This window comes from Orcinus orca, chromosome 11 (genome assembly GCF_937001465.1).
Source record: "Orcinus orca chromosome 11, mOrcOrc1.1, whole genome shotgun sequence".
Lineage (NCBI taxonomy): Eukaryota > Metazoa > Chordata > Mammalia > Artiodactyla > Delphinidae > Orcinus > Orcinus orca.
Genome location: NC_064569.1, coordinates 50,995,835 through 51,010,706, shown reverse-complemented (window position 1 = coordinate 51,010,706; position 14,872 = coordinate 50,995,835). Strand labels below are relative to the sequence as shown.

General features: G+C 38.5%; 1 protein-coding gene across 7 annotated transcripts in view; it reads left to right on the top strand.

Annotated features, from left to right (window-relative positions):
- KICS2 (KICSTOR subunit 2) overlaps positions 1 to 14,872 on the top strand; it is a 115,718-nt gene that overhangs the window by 2,287 nt on the left and 98,559 nt on the right. For 6 of the 7 annotated variants that reach the window (XR_007469972.1, XR_007469973.1, XR_007469971.1 and 3 more), the window contains exon 2: positions 9,688 to 9,973. Coding sequence is in view for 1 of the 7 variants with exons in the window: in XM_004276588.3 (XP_004276636.1) it covers positions 9,688 to 9,973 (286 nt within the window). In the remaining 6 variants the exon portion in view is untranslated. Of the gene's footprint in view, positions 1 to 9,687; positions 9,974 to 14,872 lie in introns of those variants that run through there. The other variant, XR_007469977.1, reaches the window with a different exon arrangement.

Here is a 14,872-nt window from a genome sequence, read left to right as displayed (position 1 = left end):
TGTGAAACATGCTCAGGCGCTGTTTAGGCTCCCAGCTGATCTGTCACTTCGGTGTAAATGTTCTGAAAATGGCATGTTTAATGTCACATAGCTTACTCTCGTGTACAGTAAATGTAGGTTCCAGATGTAAATTTTTAGCTTTGCAATTACCTTACCGTTTTTTGATACTGGAATGTTTGTGATATCAACGTGCTTACAATATGACTTCATGATTATTGAGTTGACTCTCCATTTTCTTAAAAACTTGGGAAAATTTTTGTGTTGCTACTTAAAACAGTCCCATGTTCGTCAACTACTTTGCTATTTAGAACATTTATATGGTTTTCTTTAAAAAGCAAAACAAAAAGTTTATGTGTATTTTTTAAACATGTAGAAAGCACGGTTTTAAAAAGTGAGTCTTTTTGACTTCACTTTTGTGACTGGTGTTTATTGGAGACCTTGGCAGTGAATCCTGATTATAGATGCAAGTGTGGGACTTTAGACAAAGAACAGACCTGACAGGGAGCCTTCTGTTCCTGTCTCGGCTCAGCTGAAAAACTTTGGGGTCAACCCTTATCTTGGAGCCCTCTGTTTACTTTGAGGGGAGAATATATCTATTTGGGGAAAGATCAGTGATTAAAGTATGCTGACTCAATACCTGCAGAGGACTTTAGAAGGTCATACTTTTCTCCCCTTTGTTTCATTGCTGGAGAGTTTCCTCAACATCTGGTGGCTGGAAGATACCACGGTAGAAAATGACTTAACTTGAGAGCTGATGTTTAAAGAGTATCATTAGCAAGAAGTTGTGGAATAAAATATTCAATTAGAAGTGCGAAACTTTAATATACTCATTGCTTGAAATTTCATGATGTGAGATAGACTGTTGAAATCTTGAAAAATAATGAGCATTCATAAAACGAGACTTCCGTGGAAACAATTCAAAATAATCATATTTTGTAAATTCAAAAAGCTGAGACAAGAAGTCTGGTGTCTCTGATTCCTTATTTCCCAGCATGAAGGAAGGCCACTCCCCATTGGATATTCCTAACCAGGGTAGTCACCAAGTAGGCTTGTGCTCCTGAGAGCTTTGAGAAGAGAGACATGTTTAAAACAAATGCGTTGGTGGTCTCTCCCTTCCTTAAAGTGTCAGGTAACTTGGTTTCACATAGTAGTAATGGATGTTTATTGATAAGCTTTAAAAGGTATTCTTTATATTTATATGGTGTTTCCACACCCCCAGGTACGGGTAATCTAATGAAGGAAGGTATCCCTTTTTCACCCAGAGTTAAAATTTTCACCAAGTTCACCTTGTTTAACAGCAGAAATGAGTACACAGTTAAGGTCACCTAGCTATCTATCAAATAGCTAGCTATTCTTTTTACAGTACTTGAAGCTCCCAATTTACCACAGAGTTGCAGAAGCCCAACTCTGTAGTATTGAGAGCTTCTTTTATCAGTTATAAATGGAAGGGGAAGGGATTAGCAGTATTGATTATGTGCTTTGCTCCAGGTGTGTTACATACCAAATGTTATTTCATTGTGTCTTTTTAGTTTCATGTTAAAACAACAACTAAGGCTCAAAGTGGCTAAGGTTAAGTCCCGTGCACATCACACAGCTTGTAAATTTGGAAGCTGGGATTTGGAACCAAGTCTTTCAGACTTCCAGAGCTTTTAAATTTTACTTGGTACTCTTGCTACCTTCGTAACCTAAGAGATTTTGTCTTAGACCTGGGCGCAGAGGTCCATTTATTTCATACCATCACTTTACAAAATCTGCAAAGCTAGACTTAATATGGATGGAGAGGAAAGGCAAACCTTCCAGGATACAGTCCTGTATGGGATGTTGGTGTCAGGGTCAATCCACCTTCACCATATGGTTTTTGCTGCTATTAGTAGGAGAAATGATGTGAATGCTAGTCAGTCTGGGCAGTATATTGGAGAAAACACTTTTTCAGTATCAGCAGTTTGCCTGTGAAATCAGTAGTAGTAGGGTGACCAACCCTATAGGTTTGCCCGGAGTTGAGGGGGTTTTCAGGACATGGGACTAAGGGTTTCCTGAGAAGCTAGACTTTCAGTACTAAAACCTGGAAAGTCATGGGTAAACTGGGACAAGGTGGTTGCCATAGTGGTAAGGGATATAAGATTCATTTCTTGAAATACAAACTGGTCAATGAATTGTGAAATGTTTCATTCATTAAGAGGACATTTTACAAATGCCTTGATAAGTAATTTATACTTCTAATTGGTATGTTTAGAATAGTAACTCATTCATTAAAGCATTCTATGAATATCAACAGAAAATTTAAAATGTCATTCATCTTTGAGAATTTTATATATTCCTAAGAATTACTGTTATAAACCTGCCCTGTTTCTTTTTGTTCTCCTAATGTTTTACCTCTGACCTTTGGTGGGGTACAGAATTGCTTAAGAAAACATCTATGAAACTGGCCCCATAATTATTAGAAGCATAGTTGATCATGTATTAATACAGATGTAAAGAAATAATGTCTATGCCATTTGAACCTTTTTGGTTGTTGAAAAGAATGTATGTGGCCTTACTTTTTGGCTGATTTCCTTTGGAACCCCTGAGTTACAACATGAGTTACAGCAGCAGTTATTTATAATTGCTTCCTACTGTTTTTGTTTTTCTGTTTTCTTTTCTTTCTTTATTTTTGGCTGCTTTGGGTCTTCATTGCTGCGCATGGGCTTTCTCTAGTTGCAGCGAGCTGGGGCTATTCTTCGATGCGGTGTGCGGGCTTCTCATTGCAGTGGCTTCTCTTGTTGCGGAGTATGGGCTCTAGGCGCGTGGGCTTCAGTAGTTGTGGCCCGCGGGCTCTAGAGCGCAGGCTCAGTAGCTGTGGCACACAGGCTTAGTTGGTCCGCGGCATGTGGGATCTTCCTGGACCAGGGATCAAACCCATGTTCCCTGCATTAGCAGGCGTATTCTTAACCACTGTGCAACCAGAGAAGTCCCACTTCCTATTCTTAATAATTCACAATATGGTGCTTATTATGACAAAGACTGTACTGTCAACCTTGTTAAGAGCACTAAGAGTCCCTTTGTTCCCCTGGGATCCCAGTAGTCCGTGTTTTCCATTTTCTCATACAGCTTGAAAGGAAAACGCAACTCCAAAGCAGAAATAAAATTTTCTGATTTACCAGGAATAACAACAGTGTTTCATAATTGGGTGTTCTCTTTTGTTTTAAATATCTTTATGTGGAAGGAGGACTTTTTAGATCCAGGTTGATGTCACTTGCAAGGTTAATCATCCCCTGAATTAGATCTGAATCCTCATTGAAGTGGGCTGGGGGAATATTGGTGCATGAATAAGGAAATTTTTTTTGAATTTTATTTGTTTTTTTATATAGCAGGTTCTTATTAGTTATCCATTTTATACATATTGTGTATATATGTCAATCCCAATCTCCCAATTCATCACACCACCCCCCGCCACTTTCCTCCCTTGGTGTCCATACGTTTGTTCTCTACATCTGTGACTCAATTTCTGCCCTGCAAACCGGTTCATCTGTACCATTTTTCTAGGTTCCACATATATGCGTTAATATACGATATTTGTTTTTCTCTTTCTGACTTACTTCACTCTGTATGACAGTCTCTAGATCCGTCCACATCTCTACAAATGACCCAATTTTGTTCCTTTTTATGGCTGAGTAATAGTCCATCATATATATGTACCACATCTTCTTTATCCATTTGTCTGTCGATGGGCATTTAGGTTGCTTCCATGTCCTGGCTATTGTAAGTAGTGCTGCAATGAACATTGGGGTGCATGTATGTTTTTGAATTATGGTTTTCTCTGGGTATATGCCCAGTAGTGGGATTGCTGGGTCATATGGTAATTCTATTTTCAGTTTTTTAAGGAACCTCCATACTGTTCTCCATAGTGGCTGTATCAGTTTACATTCCCACCAGCAGTGCAAGAGGGTTCCCTTTTCTCCACACCCTCTCCAGCATTTGTTGTTTGTAGATTTTCTGATGATGCCCATTCTAACTGGTGTGAGGTGATACCTTACGGTAGTTTTGATTTGCATTTCTCTAATAATTAGTGATGTTGAGCAGCTTTTCATGTGCTTCTTGCCCATCTGTATGTCTTCTTTGGAGAAATGTCTATTTAGGTCTTCTGCCCATTTTTGGATTGGGTTGTTTGTTTTTTTCATATTGAGCTGCGTGAGCTGTTTATATATTTTGGAGATTAATCCTTTGTCCATTGATTCATTTGCAAATATTTTCTCCCATTCTGAGGGTTGTCTTTTCATCTTGTTTGTAGTTTCCTTTGCTTTGCAGAAGCTTTTAAGTTTCATTAGGTCCCATTTGTTATTTTTGTTTTTATTTACATTACTCTAGGAGGTGGATCAAAGCAGATCTTGCTGTGATTTATGTCAAAGAGTGTTTTTCCTATGTTTTCCTCTAAGAGTTTTATAGTGTCCGGTCTTACATTTAGTTCTCAGATCCATTTTGAGTTTATTTTTTATTTATTTATTTATTTTGCAGTATGCGGGCCTCTCACTGCCGTGGCCTCCCCCACTGTGGAGCACAGGTTCCGGACACGCAGGCTCAGCGGCCATGGCTCATGTGCCCAGCCGCTTCGCGGCATGTGGGATCCTCCCAGACCGGGGCACGAACCCGTGTCCCCTGCATCGGCAGGCGTTCCCTCAACCACTGCGCCACCAGGGAAGCCCTGAGTTTATTTTTGTGTATGGTGTTAGGGAGTGTTCTAATTTCATTCTTTTACATGTAGCTGTCCAGTTTTCCCAGCACCACTTATTGAAGAGACTGTCATTTCTCCATTGTATATCCTTGCCTCCTTTGTCATAGATTAGTTGACCATAGGTGCATGGATTTATCTCTGTGCTTTCTATCCTGTTCCATTGATCTATATTTCTGTTTTTGTGCCAGTACCATATTGGCTTGATTACTGTAGCTTTGTAGTATAGTCTGAAGTTAGGGAGTCTGATTCTTCCAGCTCTGATTTTTTTCCCTCAAGACCGCTTTAGCTATTTGGGGTCTTTTGTGTCTCCATACAAATTTTAAGAATTTTTCTTGTAGTGCTGTAAAATATGCCATTGGTAAGTTGATAAGGATTGCATTGATCTGTAGATTGCTTTGGGTAGTATAGTCATTTTCACAATATTGATTCTTCCAATCCAAGAACATGGTATATCTCTCCATCTGTTTGTATAATCTTTAATATCTTTTATCAGTGTCTTATAGTTTTCTGCATACAGGTCTTTTGTCTCCCTAGGTAGGTTTATTCCTAGGTATTTTATTCTTTTTGTTTCAGTGGTAAATGGGAGTGTTTCCTTAATTTCTCTTTCAGATTTTTCATCATTAGTATATAAGAATGCAAGAGATTTCTGTGCATTAATTTTGTATCCTGCAACTTTACAAAATTCATTGATTAGCTCGAGTAGCTTTCTGGTGGCATCTTTAGAATTCTCTCTATATAGTTTCATGTCATCTGCAAACAGTGACAGTTTTACTTCTTCTTTTCCGATTTGCATTACTTTTATTTCTTTTTCTTCTCTGAATGTCATGGCCAGGACTTCCAAAACTATGTTGAATAATAGTGGCGAGAGTGGGCATCCTTGTCTTCTTCCTGATCTTAGAGGAAATGCTTTCAGTTTTTCACCATTGAGAATGATGTTTACTGTGGGTTTGTCGTATATGGCCTTTATTATGTTGAGGTAGGTTCCCTCTATGCCCACTTTCTGGAGAGTTTTTATCATAAATCGGTGTTGAATTTTGTCAAAAGCTTTTTCTGCATCTATTCAGATGATCATATGGTTTTTATTCTTCAGTTTGTTAATATGGTGTATCACATTGATTGATTTGTGTATATTGAAGAATCCTTGCATCCTTGGGATAAATCCCACTTGATCATGGTGTATGATCCTTTTAATGTGTTGTTGGATTCTGTTTGCTAGTATTTTGTTGAGGATTTTTACGTCTATATTCATCAGTGATATTGGTCTGTAATTTTCTTTTTTTGTAGTATCTTTGTCTAGTTTTGGTATCAGGGTGATGGTGGCCTCATAGAATGAGTTTGGGAGTGTTCCTTCCTCTGCAATGTTTTGGAAGAGTTTGAGAAGGATGGGTGTTAGCTCTTCTCTAAATGTTTGATAGAATTCACCTGTGAAGCCATCTGGTCCTGGACTTTTGTTTGTTGGAAGATTTTTAATCACAGTTTCAATTTCATTTTTAATCACAGTTTCAATTTCATTACTTGTGATTGGTCTGTTCATATTTTCTATTTCTTCCTGGTTCAGTCTTGGAAGGTTATACCTTTCTAAGAATTTGTCCATTTCTTCCAGGTTGTCCATTTTATTGGCATAGAGTTTCTTGTAGTAGTCTCTTAGGATGCTTTGTATTTCTGCAGTGTCTGTTGTAACTTCTCCTTTTTCATTTCTAATTTTATTGATTTGAGTCCTCTCCCTCTTTTTCTTGATGAGTCTGGCTAATGGTTTATCAATTTTATTTATCTTCTTAAAGAACCAGCTTTTAGTTTTATTGATCTTTGATATTGTTTTCTTTGTTTCTATTTCATTTATTCCTGCTCTGATCTTTATGATTTCTTTCCTTCTACTAACTTTGGGTTTTGTTTGTTCTTCTTTGTCCAGTTCCTTTAGGTGTAAGGTTAGATTGTTTATCTCAGATGTTTGTTGTTTCTTGAGGTAGGATTGTATTGCTATAAACTTCCCTTTTAGAACTGCTTTTGCTGCATCCTATAGGTTTTGGATTGTCATGTTTTCATTGTCATTTGTCTCTAGGTATTTTTTCATTTCGTCTTTGATTTCTTCAGTGATCTCTTTGTTATTCAGTAACATATCCTTTAGCTTCCATGTGTTTGTGTTTTTTACGTTTTTTTCCCTGTAATTGATTTCTAATCTCATAGCGTTGGGGTCAGAAAAGATGCTTGATATGATTTCAATTTTCTTAAATTTACTGAGGCTTGATTTGTGACCCAAGATGTGATCTATCCTGGAGCATGTTCCGTGCGCACTTGAGAAGAAAGTGTAGTCTGCTATATTTGGATGGAATCTCCTTTAAATATCAATTAAGTCTGTTTGGTCTGTTGTGTCATTTACAGCTTGTGTTTCCCTTATTAATTTTCTGTTTGGATGATCTGTCCGTTGGTGTAAGTGAGGTGTTAAAGTGCCCCACTATTATTGTGTTACTGTCCATTTCCTCTTTTATAGCTGTTAGCAGTTGCCTTATGTATTGAGGTGCTCCTATGTTGGATGCATATATATTTATAACTGTTATATCTTCTTGTTGCATTGATCCCTTGATCATTATGTAGTGTCCTTCCTTGTCTCTTGTAATATTCTTTATTTTAAAGTCTATTTTATCTGATATGAGTATTGCTACTCCAGCTTTCTTTTGATTTCCATTTGCATGGAATATTTTTTTCCATCCCCTCACTTTCAGTCTGTATGTGTCCCTAGGTGTGAAGTGGGTCTCTTGTAGACAGCATATATATGGGTCTTGTTTTTGTATCCATTCAGCGAGCCTGTGTCTGTTGGTTGGACAGGCTCCAACCAAATGGTTAATCCATTCATGTTTAAGGTAATTGTCGATATGTATGTTCCTATGACCATTTTCTTAATTGTTTTGGGTTTGTTTTTGTAGCTCCTTTTCTTCTCTTGTGTTTCCTACTTAGAGAAGTTCTTTTAGCATTTGTTATAGAGCTGGTTTGGTGGTACTGAATTCTCTTAGCTTTTGCTTGTCTGTAAAGCTTTTGATTTCTCCATCGAATCTGAATGAGATCCTTGCCGGGTAGAGTAATCTTGGTTGTAGGTTCTTCCCTTTCATCACTTTAAGTATATCATGCCACTCCCTTCTGGCTTGTAGAGTTTCTGCTGAGAAATCAGCTGTTAACCTTAATGGGAGTTCACTTGTGTGTTATTTGTCGTTTTCCCCTTGCTGCTTTCAGTAATTTTTCTTTGTCTTTAATTTTTGCCAATTTGATTACTCTGTGTCTTGGTGTGTTTCTCCTAGGGTTTATCCTGTATGGGACTCCCTGCCCTTCCCAGACTTGGGTGGCTATTTCCTTTCCCATGTTAGGGAAGTTTTCGACTATAATCTCTTCAAATATTTTCTCGGGTTGTTTCTTTCTCTCTCCTCCTTCTGGGACCCCTGTAATGCAAATGTTGTTACACTTAACGTTGTCCCAGAGGTCTCTTAGGCTGTCTTCATTTCTTTTCATTCTTTTGTCTTTAGTCTGTTCCGTAGCAGTGAATTCCACCATTCTGTCTTCCAGGTCACTTATCTGTTCTTCTGCCTCAGTTGTTCTGCTATTGATTCCTTCTAGTGTATTTTTCATTTCAGTTATTTTATTGTTCATCTCTGTTTGTTTGTTCTTTAATTCCTCTAGGTCTTTGTTAAACATTTCTTGCATCTTCTCGATCTTTGCCTCCATTCTTTTCCAAGGTCCTGGATCATCTTCACTATCATTATTCTGAATTCTTTTTTCTGGAAGGTTGCCTATCTGTACTTCATTTAGTTGTTTTTCTAGGGTTTTATCTTGTTCCTTCATCTGGTACATAGCCCTCTGCTTTTTCATCTTGTCTATCTTTCTGTGAATGTGGTTTTTGTTCCACAGGCTGCAGGATTGTAGTCTTGTAGTAGTTCTTCTGCTGTCTGCCCTCTGGTGGATGAGGCTATCTGGGAGGGACTGGTGGTGGGTAGAGCTGGCTGTTGCTCTGGTGGGCAGAACTCAGTAAAACTTTAATCCGCTTGTCTGCTGATGGGTGGGGCTGGGTTCCCTCCCTGTTTGTTGTTTGGCCTGAGGCGACCCAACACTGGAGCTTATCCGGGCTCTTTGGTGGGGCTAATGGCAGACTTTGGGAGTGCTCACCCCAAGGAGTACTTACCAGAACTTCTGCTGCCAGTGTCCTTGTCCTCACGGTGAGACACAGTCACCCCCACCTCTGCAGGAGACCCTCCAACACTAACAGGTAGGTGTGGTTAAGTCTCCTACGGGGTCACTGCTCCTTCCCCTGGGTCCCGATGCGTACACTACTTTGTGTGTGCCCTCCAAGAGTGGAGGCTCTGTTTCCTCAGTCCTGTCGAAGTCCTGCAATCAAATCCCACCAGCTTTCAAAGTCTGATTCTCTAGGAATTCCTCCTCCCGTTGCCAGATCCCCAGGTTGGGAAGCCTGACGTGGGGCGCAGAACCTTCACTCCAGTGAGTGGACTTCTGTGGTATGTGTTCTCCAGTTTGTGAGTCACTCAACCAGCGGTTATGGGATTTGATTTTATTGTGATTGCGCTCCTCCTACCATCTCACTGTGGCTTCTCCTTTGTCTTTGGATGTGGGGTATCTTTTTTGGTGAGTTCCAGTGTCTTCCTGTTGATGATTGTTCAGCAGTTAATTGTGATCCTGGTGCTCTCACAAGAGGGAGTGAGAGCATATCATTCTAGTCCACCATCTTGAACCAATCTCCTGGGTAAGGAAATTATACACAGGTCCACCACTACACTGAGTTGTACCAGCGTTAATTTACTCTACAGTGAAATTATGAATCACAAGATATTTAAATCCAAATCATAGAAGTCAGAGAACATGGTAGATAAAACTCATTGAGCTCAGCAGTTTAGATTCTTTCCTTTTGGATGCTGAGAGGTGTTTTGTACTTGCAGTTTCTCTACCTTACCTGTCATGTGCTTATGTCATTTGTCTACCAGGGGGCCAGTCTTTCTTCAGCAGGAAGGACTCCATCCGCACCATCTACACTTCCCTGCATAATGAGCTAAAGAAGGTGGTGACTGGCCGTGGTGCCCTAGGGGGGACTGCACCTCACGTGGAAGAGCTCCTTTCCCACCTGTCCGAGCAGCTCTGCTTCTTTGTTCAGGCTCGGATGGAGATCGCAGACTTCTATGAGAAGATGTACACCCTCAGCACACAGAAGTTCATCAATGCCGAAGAGCTCGTTGGCCTTTTAGACACCATCCTCAAGAAATACAGCTCCAGGTCAGTGTAGGGGAGGAGGGAGGGAGGAGTGTGGCAGCCTCACAATCCCACACAGAGTCTCCGTCTTCCCCACACCCCTGCGGAAATCTGTGATGGAATAACTGTGAAGGAGAAATAGTTGTATTACATTTTATACACGTTAATTAATCAACAGGTATGCATTAGACATCTTCTTTGGGCTTAGTTAACACCATACTGGATGGATGCTTCTCTGAGCAGTAGCAAAAGGTCGAAAATGAAGTAATCCTTAAAAGTTGTATTGTAACGGGTTTTTCTGCTTATGAAAGAATTCACACAACAACAAAAGAATTGTATATAACATAGTGTGACTTTTTAATAAACCACTATTCAAATAAATGTCCCTTTCAAAGTCATCACCTTGGTGAGTTATCCACTTGATTCCTCTGATGGAGCCATTACTTAACATGCGTAGGGAACTCCTTTATAATTGCTTTCAGCACCTGTCGCATAGTTTTGATTTTGTCTTAAACTTCTTTGGTGGAGGCAGGCATCTGTGCTTTAGAGCAGGGCATGTTTTTTTGTTAGTCAAAAAGATATTTGTAGCCAGTTTAATTTTTTTTAAAAAGATGTTGATCAACTGGAAAAAATTTTTTGAAGGAAATTGCTGCTTATAAAGTGAGACTCGTTATAATGTATTGCTCACTGCCTGGCCCAAAAAGCAGTTCCAAAAGAATTTGAGTAGCGTTGTGAACATCACTGACTGTGAATGACTCAGTTTTATTTTTGGGTCCCTGGAGCCTGGCTTAGAGCCTTGCACATAGTAGGTGCTCAGTAATTTTATGATGAATTAAATGGAAAGTGATGCTAATCATTAGAGAAATACAAATCAAAACTGCAATGAGGTATCACCTCACACCAGTCAGAATGGCCATCATCAAAAAATCTACAAACAATAAATGCTGGAGAGGGTGTGGAGAAAAGGGAACCCTCTTGCACTGTTGGTGGGAATGTCAATTGATACAGCCACTATGGAGAACAGTATGGAGGTTCCTTAGAAAACTAAAAATAGAACTCCCATATGACCCAGCAATCCCACTACTGGGCATATACCTTGAGAAAACCATAATTCAAAAAGAGTCATGTACCAAAATGTTCACTGCAGCTCTATTTACAGTAGCCCAGAGATGGAAACAACCTAAGTGTCCATCGACAGATGAATGGATAAAGAAGATGTGGCACATATATACAATGGAATATTACTCAGCCATAAAAAGAAATGAAATTGAGTTATTTGTAGTGAGGTGGATGGACCTAGAGTCTGTCATACAAAGTGAAGTAAGTCAGAAAGAGAAAAACAAATACTGTATGCTAACACATGTATATGGAATCTAAAAAAAAAAAAAAGGTCCCATCCTGCCTAAAGGCAGGATGGGAATAAAGATGCAGACCTACTAGAGGATGGACTTGAGGACACGGAGAGGGGGAAGGGTAAGCTGGGACGAAGTGAGAGAGTGGCATGGACATACATACACTACCAAATGTAAAATAGATAGTGGGAAGCAGCCGCATAGCACAGGGAGATCAGCTCGGTGCTTTGTGGCCACCTAGAGGGGTGGGATAGGGAGGGTGGGAGGGAGATGCAAGAGGGAAGAGATATGGGGATGTGTGTATATGTATAGCTGATTCACTTTGTTATACAGCAGAAACTAACACACCATTGTAAAGCAATTATACTGCAATAAAGATGTTAAAAACAAAAAAAAACCAAAAAGAGTCATGTACCACAATGTTCATTGTAACACTGTTTACAATAACCAGGACATGGAAGCAACCTAAGTGTCCATCGACAGATGAATGGATAAAGAAGATGTGGCATATATATACAATGGAGTATTACTCAGCCATAAAACGAAACGAAATTGAGTTATTTGTAGTGAGGTGGATGGACCTAGAGTCTGTCGTACAGAGTGAAGTAAGTCAGAAAGAGAAAAACAAATACTGTATGCTAACACATATGTATGGAATCTAAAAAAACAAATAGTTCTGATGAACCTAGGGCAGGACAGGAATAATGACACAGATGTAGAGAACGGACTCGAGGACACAGGGAGGAAGAAGGGTAAGCTGGGACAAGGTGAGAGAGTAACAGTTACATGTATACACTACCAAATGTAAAATAGATGGCTAGTGGGAAGCAGCTGCGTAGCACAAGGAGATCAGCTCGGTGCTTTATGACCACCTAGAGGGGTGGGATAGGGAGGGTGGGAGGGAGACACAAGAGGGAGGAGATATGGGGACATATGTATATGTATAGCTGATTCACTTTATTATACAGCAGAAACTAACACAACATTGTAAAGCAACTAAACTCCAATAAAGACGTTTAAAAAAATTAAAATAAATAAATGGAAAGTGATGACTTTGAAAGATACCACTCCTTTGGATATATGAGTTCAGATATGTTTGCTTAAAAAAGAAAGGCAGATATATTCATTTATATTCCCAAATTAAGCCTACTACTCATCTGATTAATGGACTGGGGGAAGTAGGCTAAGTGGAGAGATTAAAAGAGACTTCACAGAGGGAGGTGGAATCTGAGAAGACTTTTAAGGGCGGGTAGGATTTTGAAAGAAAAGGCAGGTAGAAAGCATAGGTTCTTTCATAACTGTGACTCCACATCCAGAGATTCAAAGTATTGAATATACTACCTACTAAAATATGTTACCTCCTAAAATATATTACATACATTTTGTAATATATTTTACATGTGTATATAAGTGGACCTGTGCAGTTCAAACCCATGAATGTCATTCAAGGGTCAGCTGTATTCTAAATTTTTATTTATTTTTAGTAGGTAATATATTAACATGGCTCAAAATTTATGAAGTACAAAAAAATGCAGTAGTGAAAAGTCTACCTTCTGCCCCTGTTCCTTAGCTACTTAATTTCTTTCCTAGGAGTCAATGAATGTTAACAAGTTCTGTCATTCTCAAGAGATAGTTTATGCATATAAATACACACACTTCCTTTTTTTAAACAAATTTTACATGTTTACAGATGTTTTTTATCTTTGGAAATTTTCTTTTATTTCTCCCTCAAATCTGATTAGTATATGTTTTCTTTCAATAAAATAATTTTTTTTAAACCAAAAACTACAGTACAATTGGAGCTGTGATTCTCAAGAGGAAGAGATCTTATGTGGTGATTCCCAAATGTTAATGTGAAAGTGTTTTGCTGAACCATTTTGGGAGCTTAAGAAAAATACCGTTGACTGAGCCCTTCTTCTTTCCCAAGAGAGTAACATTCAGTGATTTGGGGTTGGGTGCCTAGAAACCTGTCTGTTTTAAAAGTTCTCTGTGATACTGATACATAAGTCTGCAAGAAAAATTGGATAAATAAGGAAAAGATGCCAACATTAGGATATACTGGTTATTGAACCTTACCAATGTGTGTGCAAGTGCCTGTGTGTATGTTGTGTCATAGTAAAGAATGGTTATTACTATATAATTGTTTTTATTTTATTAGATTTGTGACCTATCATCTTTGAACCTTCTTTGAAACATCCCACTTCTCAGAGGCCTGGGAATTTCTTCCATTGCAGTAGCAAAAGCCCAGGTTTCATTCTTGAAGATCTTAGGGCAGTACTTAGCAGTACCCCTTATCCTGCTGAGTGGATACTGATGGAGCTGGCTGTAAATCACATATGGTCAATAGGTGTTTTCAGCTATTGTCTCCATCCTCCACCAATGCTACCTTTGTCTACTTAATAGGGAATTAATGATCACAGACACATCCTAGCCTAAAAATTATCTACAGTAGAGGCTTTGGGTTAATTTGAACAACATAAATTCTTTAGAATTTCTGAAAAGTTGAAATTCTGTATACTATATTCATTTTCTTTGGGAAGTGAAATTATTTTAGATATAAATTAACATGATTTGCCCTTTGCTTTCAGAGAGGAAGGGGATTCATATTTTGTTTTTCTCCTCTGGAAGCCAGGTGTGCTCAGAGTAGAATGGTGTTAAAGGTTTCCTCTTTTGGCAAACTTATTACATTATTAAGCAAATGTAAATTGGTTAAGAATCACAGTCATTTGTGATGCTGCATTTCAAATTGAATAATTAACATTAATCATTTGAGTTTTCATTGTGTGCCCTTTAGAAGAAAAAACATGGATTAACTCATGCAGGGTCAGGGTGTCTACTATTCCTTGAATACTTTTGAGGAGAAGTAGAACTTGGGTTTTTACTTCCAAGGAATTATCAGTGGAACATTTTTTGATTCAGTAGAATTTGTTTTGAATTTATTTACCTGTTTTGTACAGTGGACATAAAAGAAAATTCTGGCTTATCTTTCTATTTCATGGTTAAAACAATTATAGATGCAATTTAATATATACTCTCCTAAATCAAGAACTTTTAATTGAAGTATAGTTGATACACAGTATTATATAAGTTTCAGGTGTACCGTATAGTGATTCACAATTTTTAAATGTTATACTCCATTTATAGTTATTATGAAATATTGGCTGTATTCCCTGTGTTGTATCATATATCCCTTTTTTTTTTTTTTTTGGCCATGCTGCACAGCATGCAGGATCCTAGTTCCTTGACCAGGGATCCAACCCATGCCCCCTGCAGTAGAAGCACAGAGTCTTAACCACTGGACTGCCAGGGAAGTCCCATATATCCTTGTAGCTTATTTTAAATATAATAGTTTGTACCTCTTAATCCTCTCCCCCTATATTGCCCCTCCCCCTTCCCTCTCCCCACTGGAAACCACTAGCTTTACAACATGATTTTTAAGACATAATTCTTTTAGAGAAGTCAGCAATTATTCATTCTAGACAGCTTTTAAAAATCCATCTGGTGTGGCAATAATATTCTATTAAATGATTTTTATTCTTTAATCATAATTTTATAGCTAGGATTTAAAGAG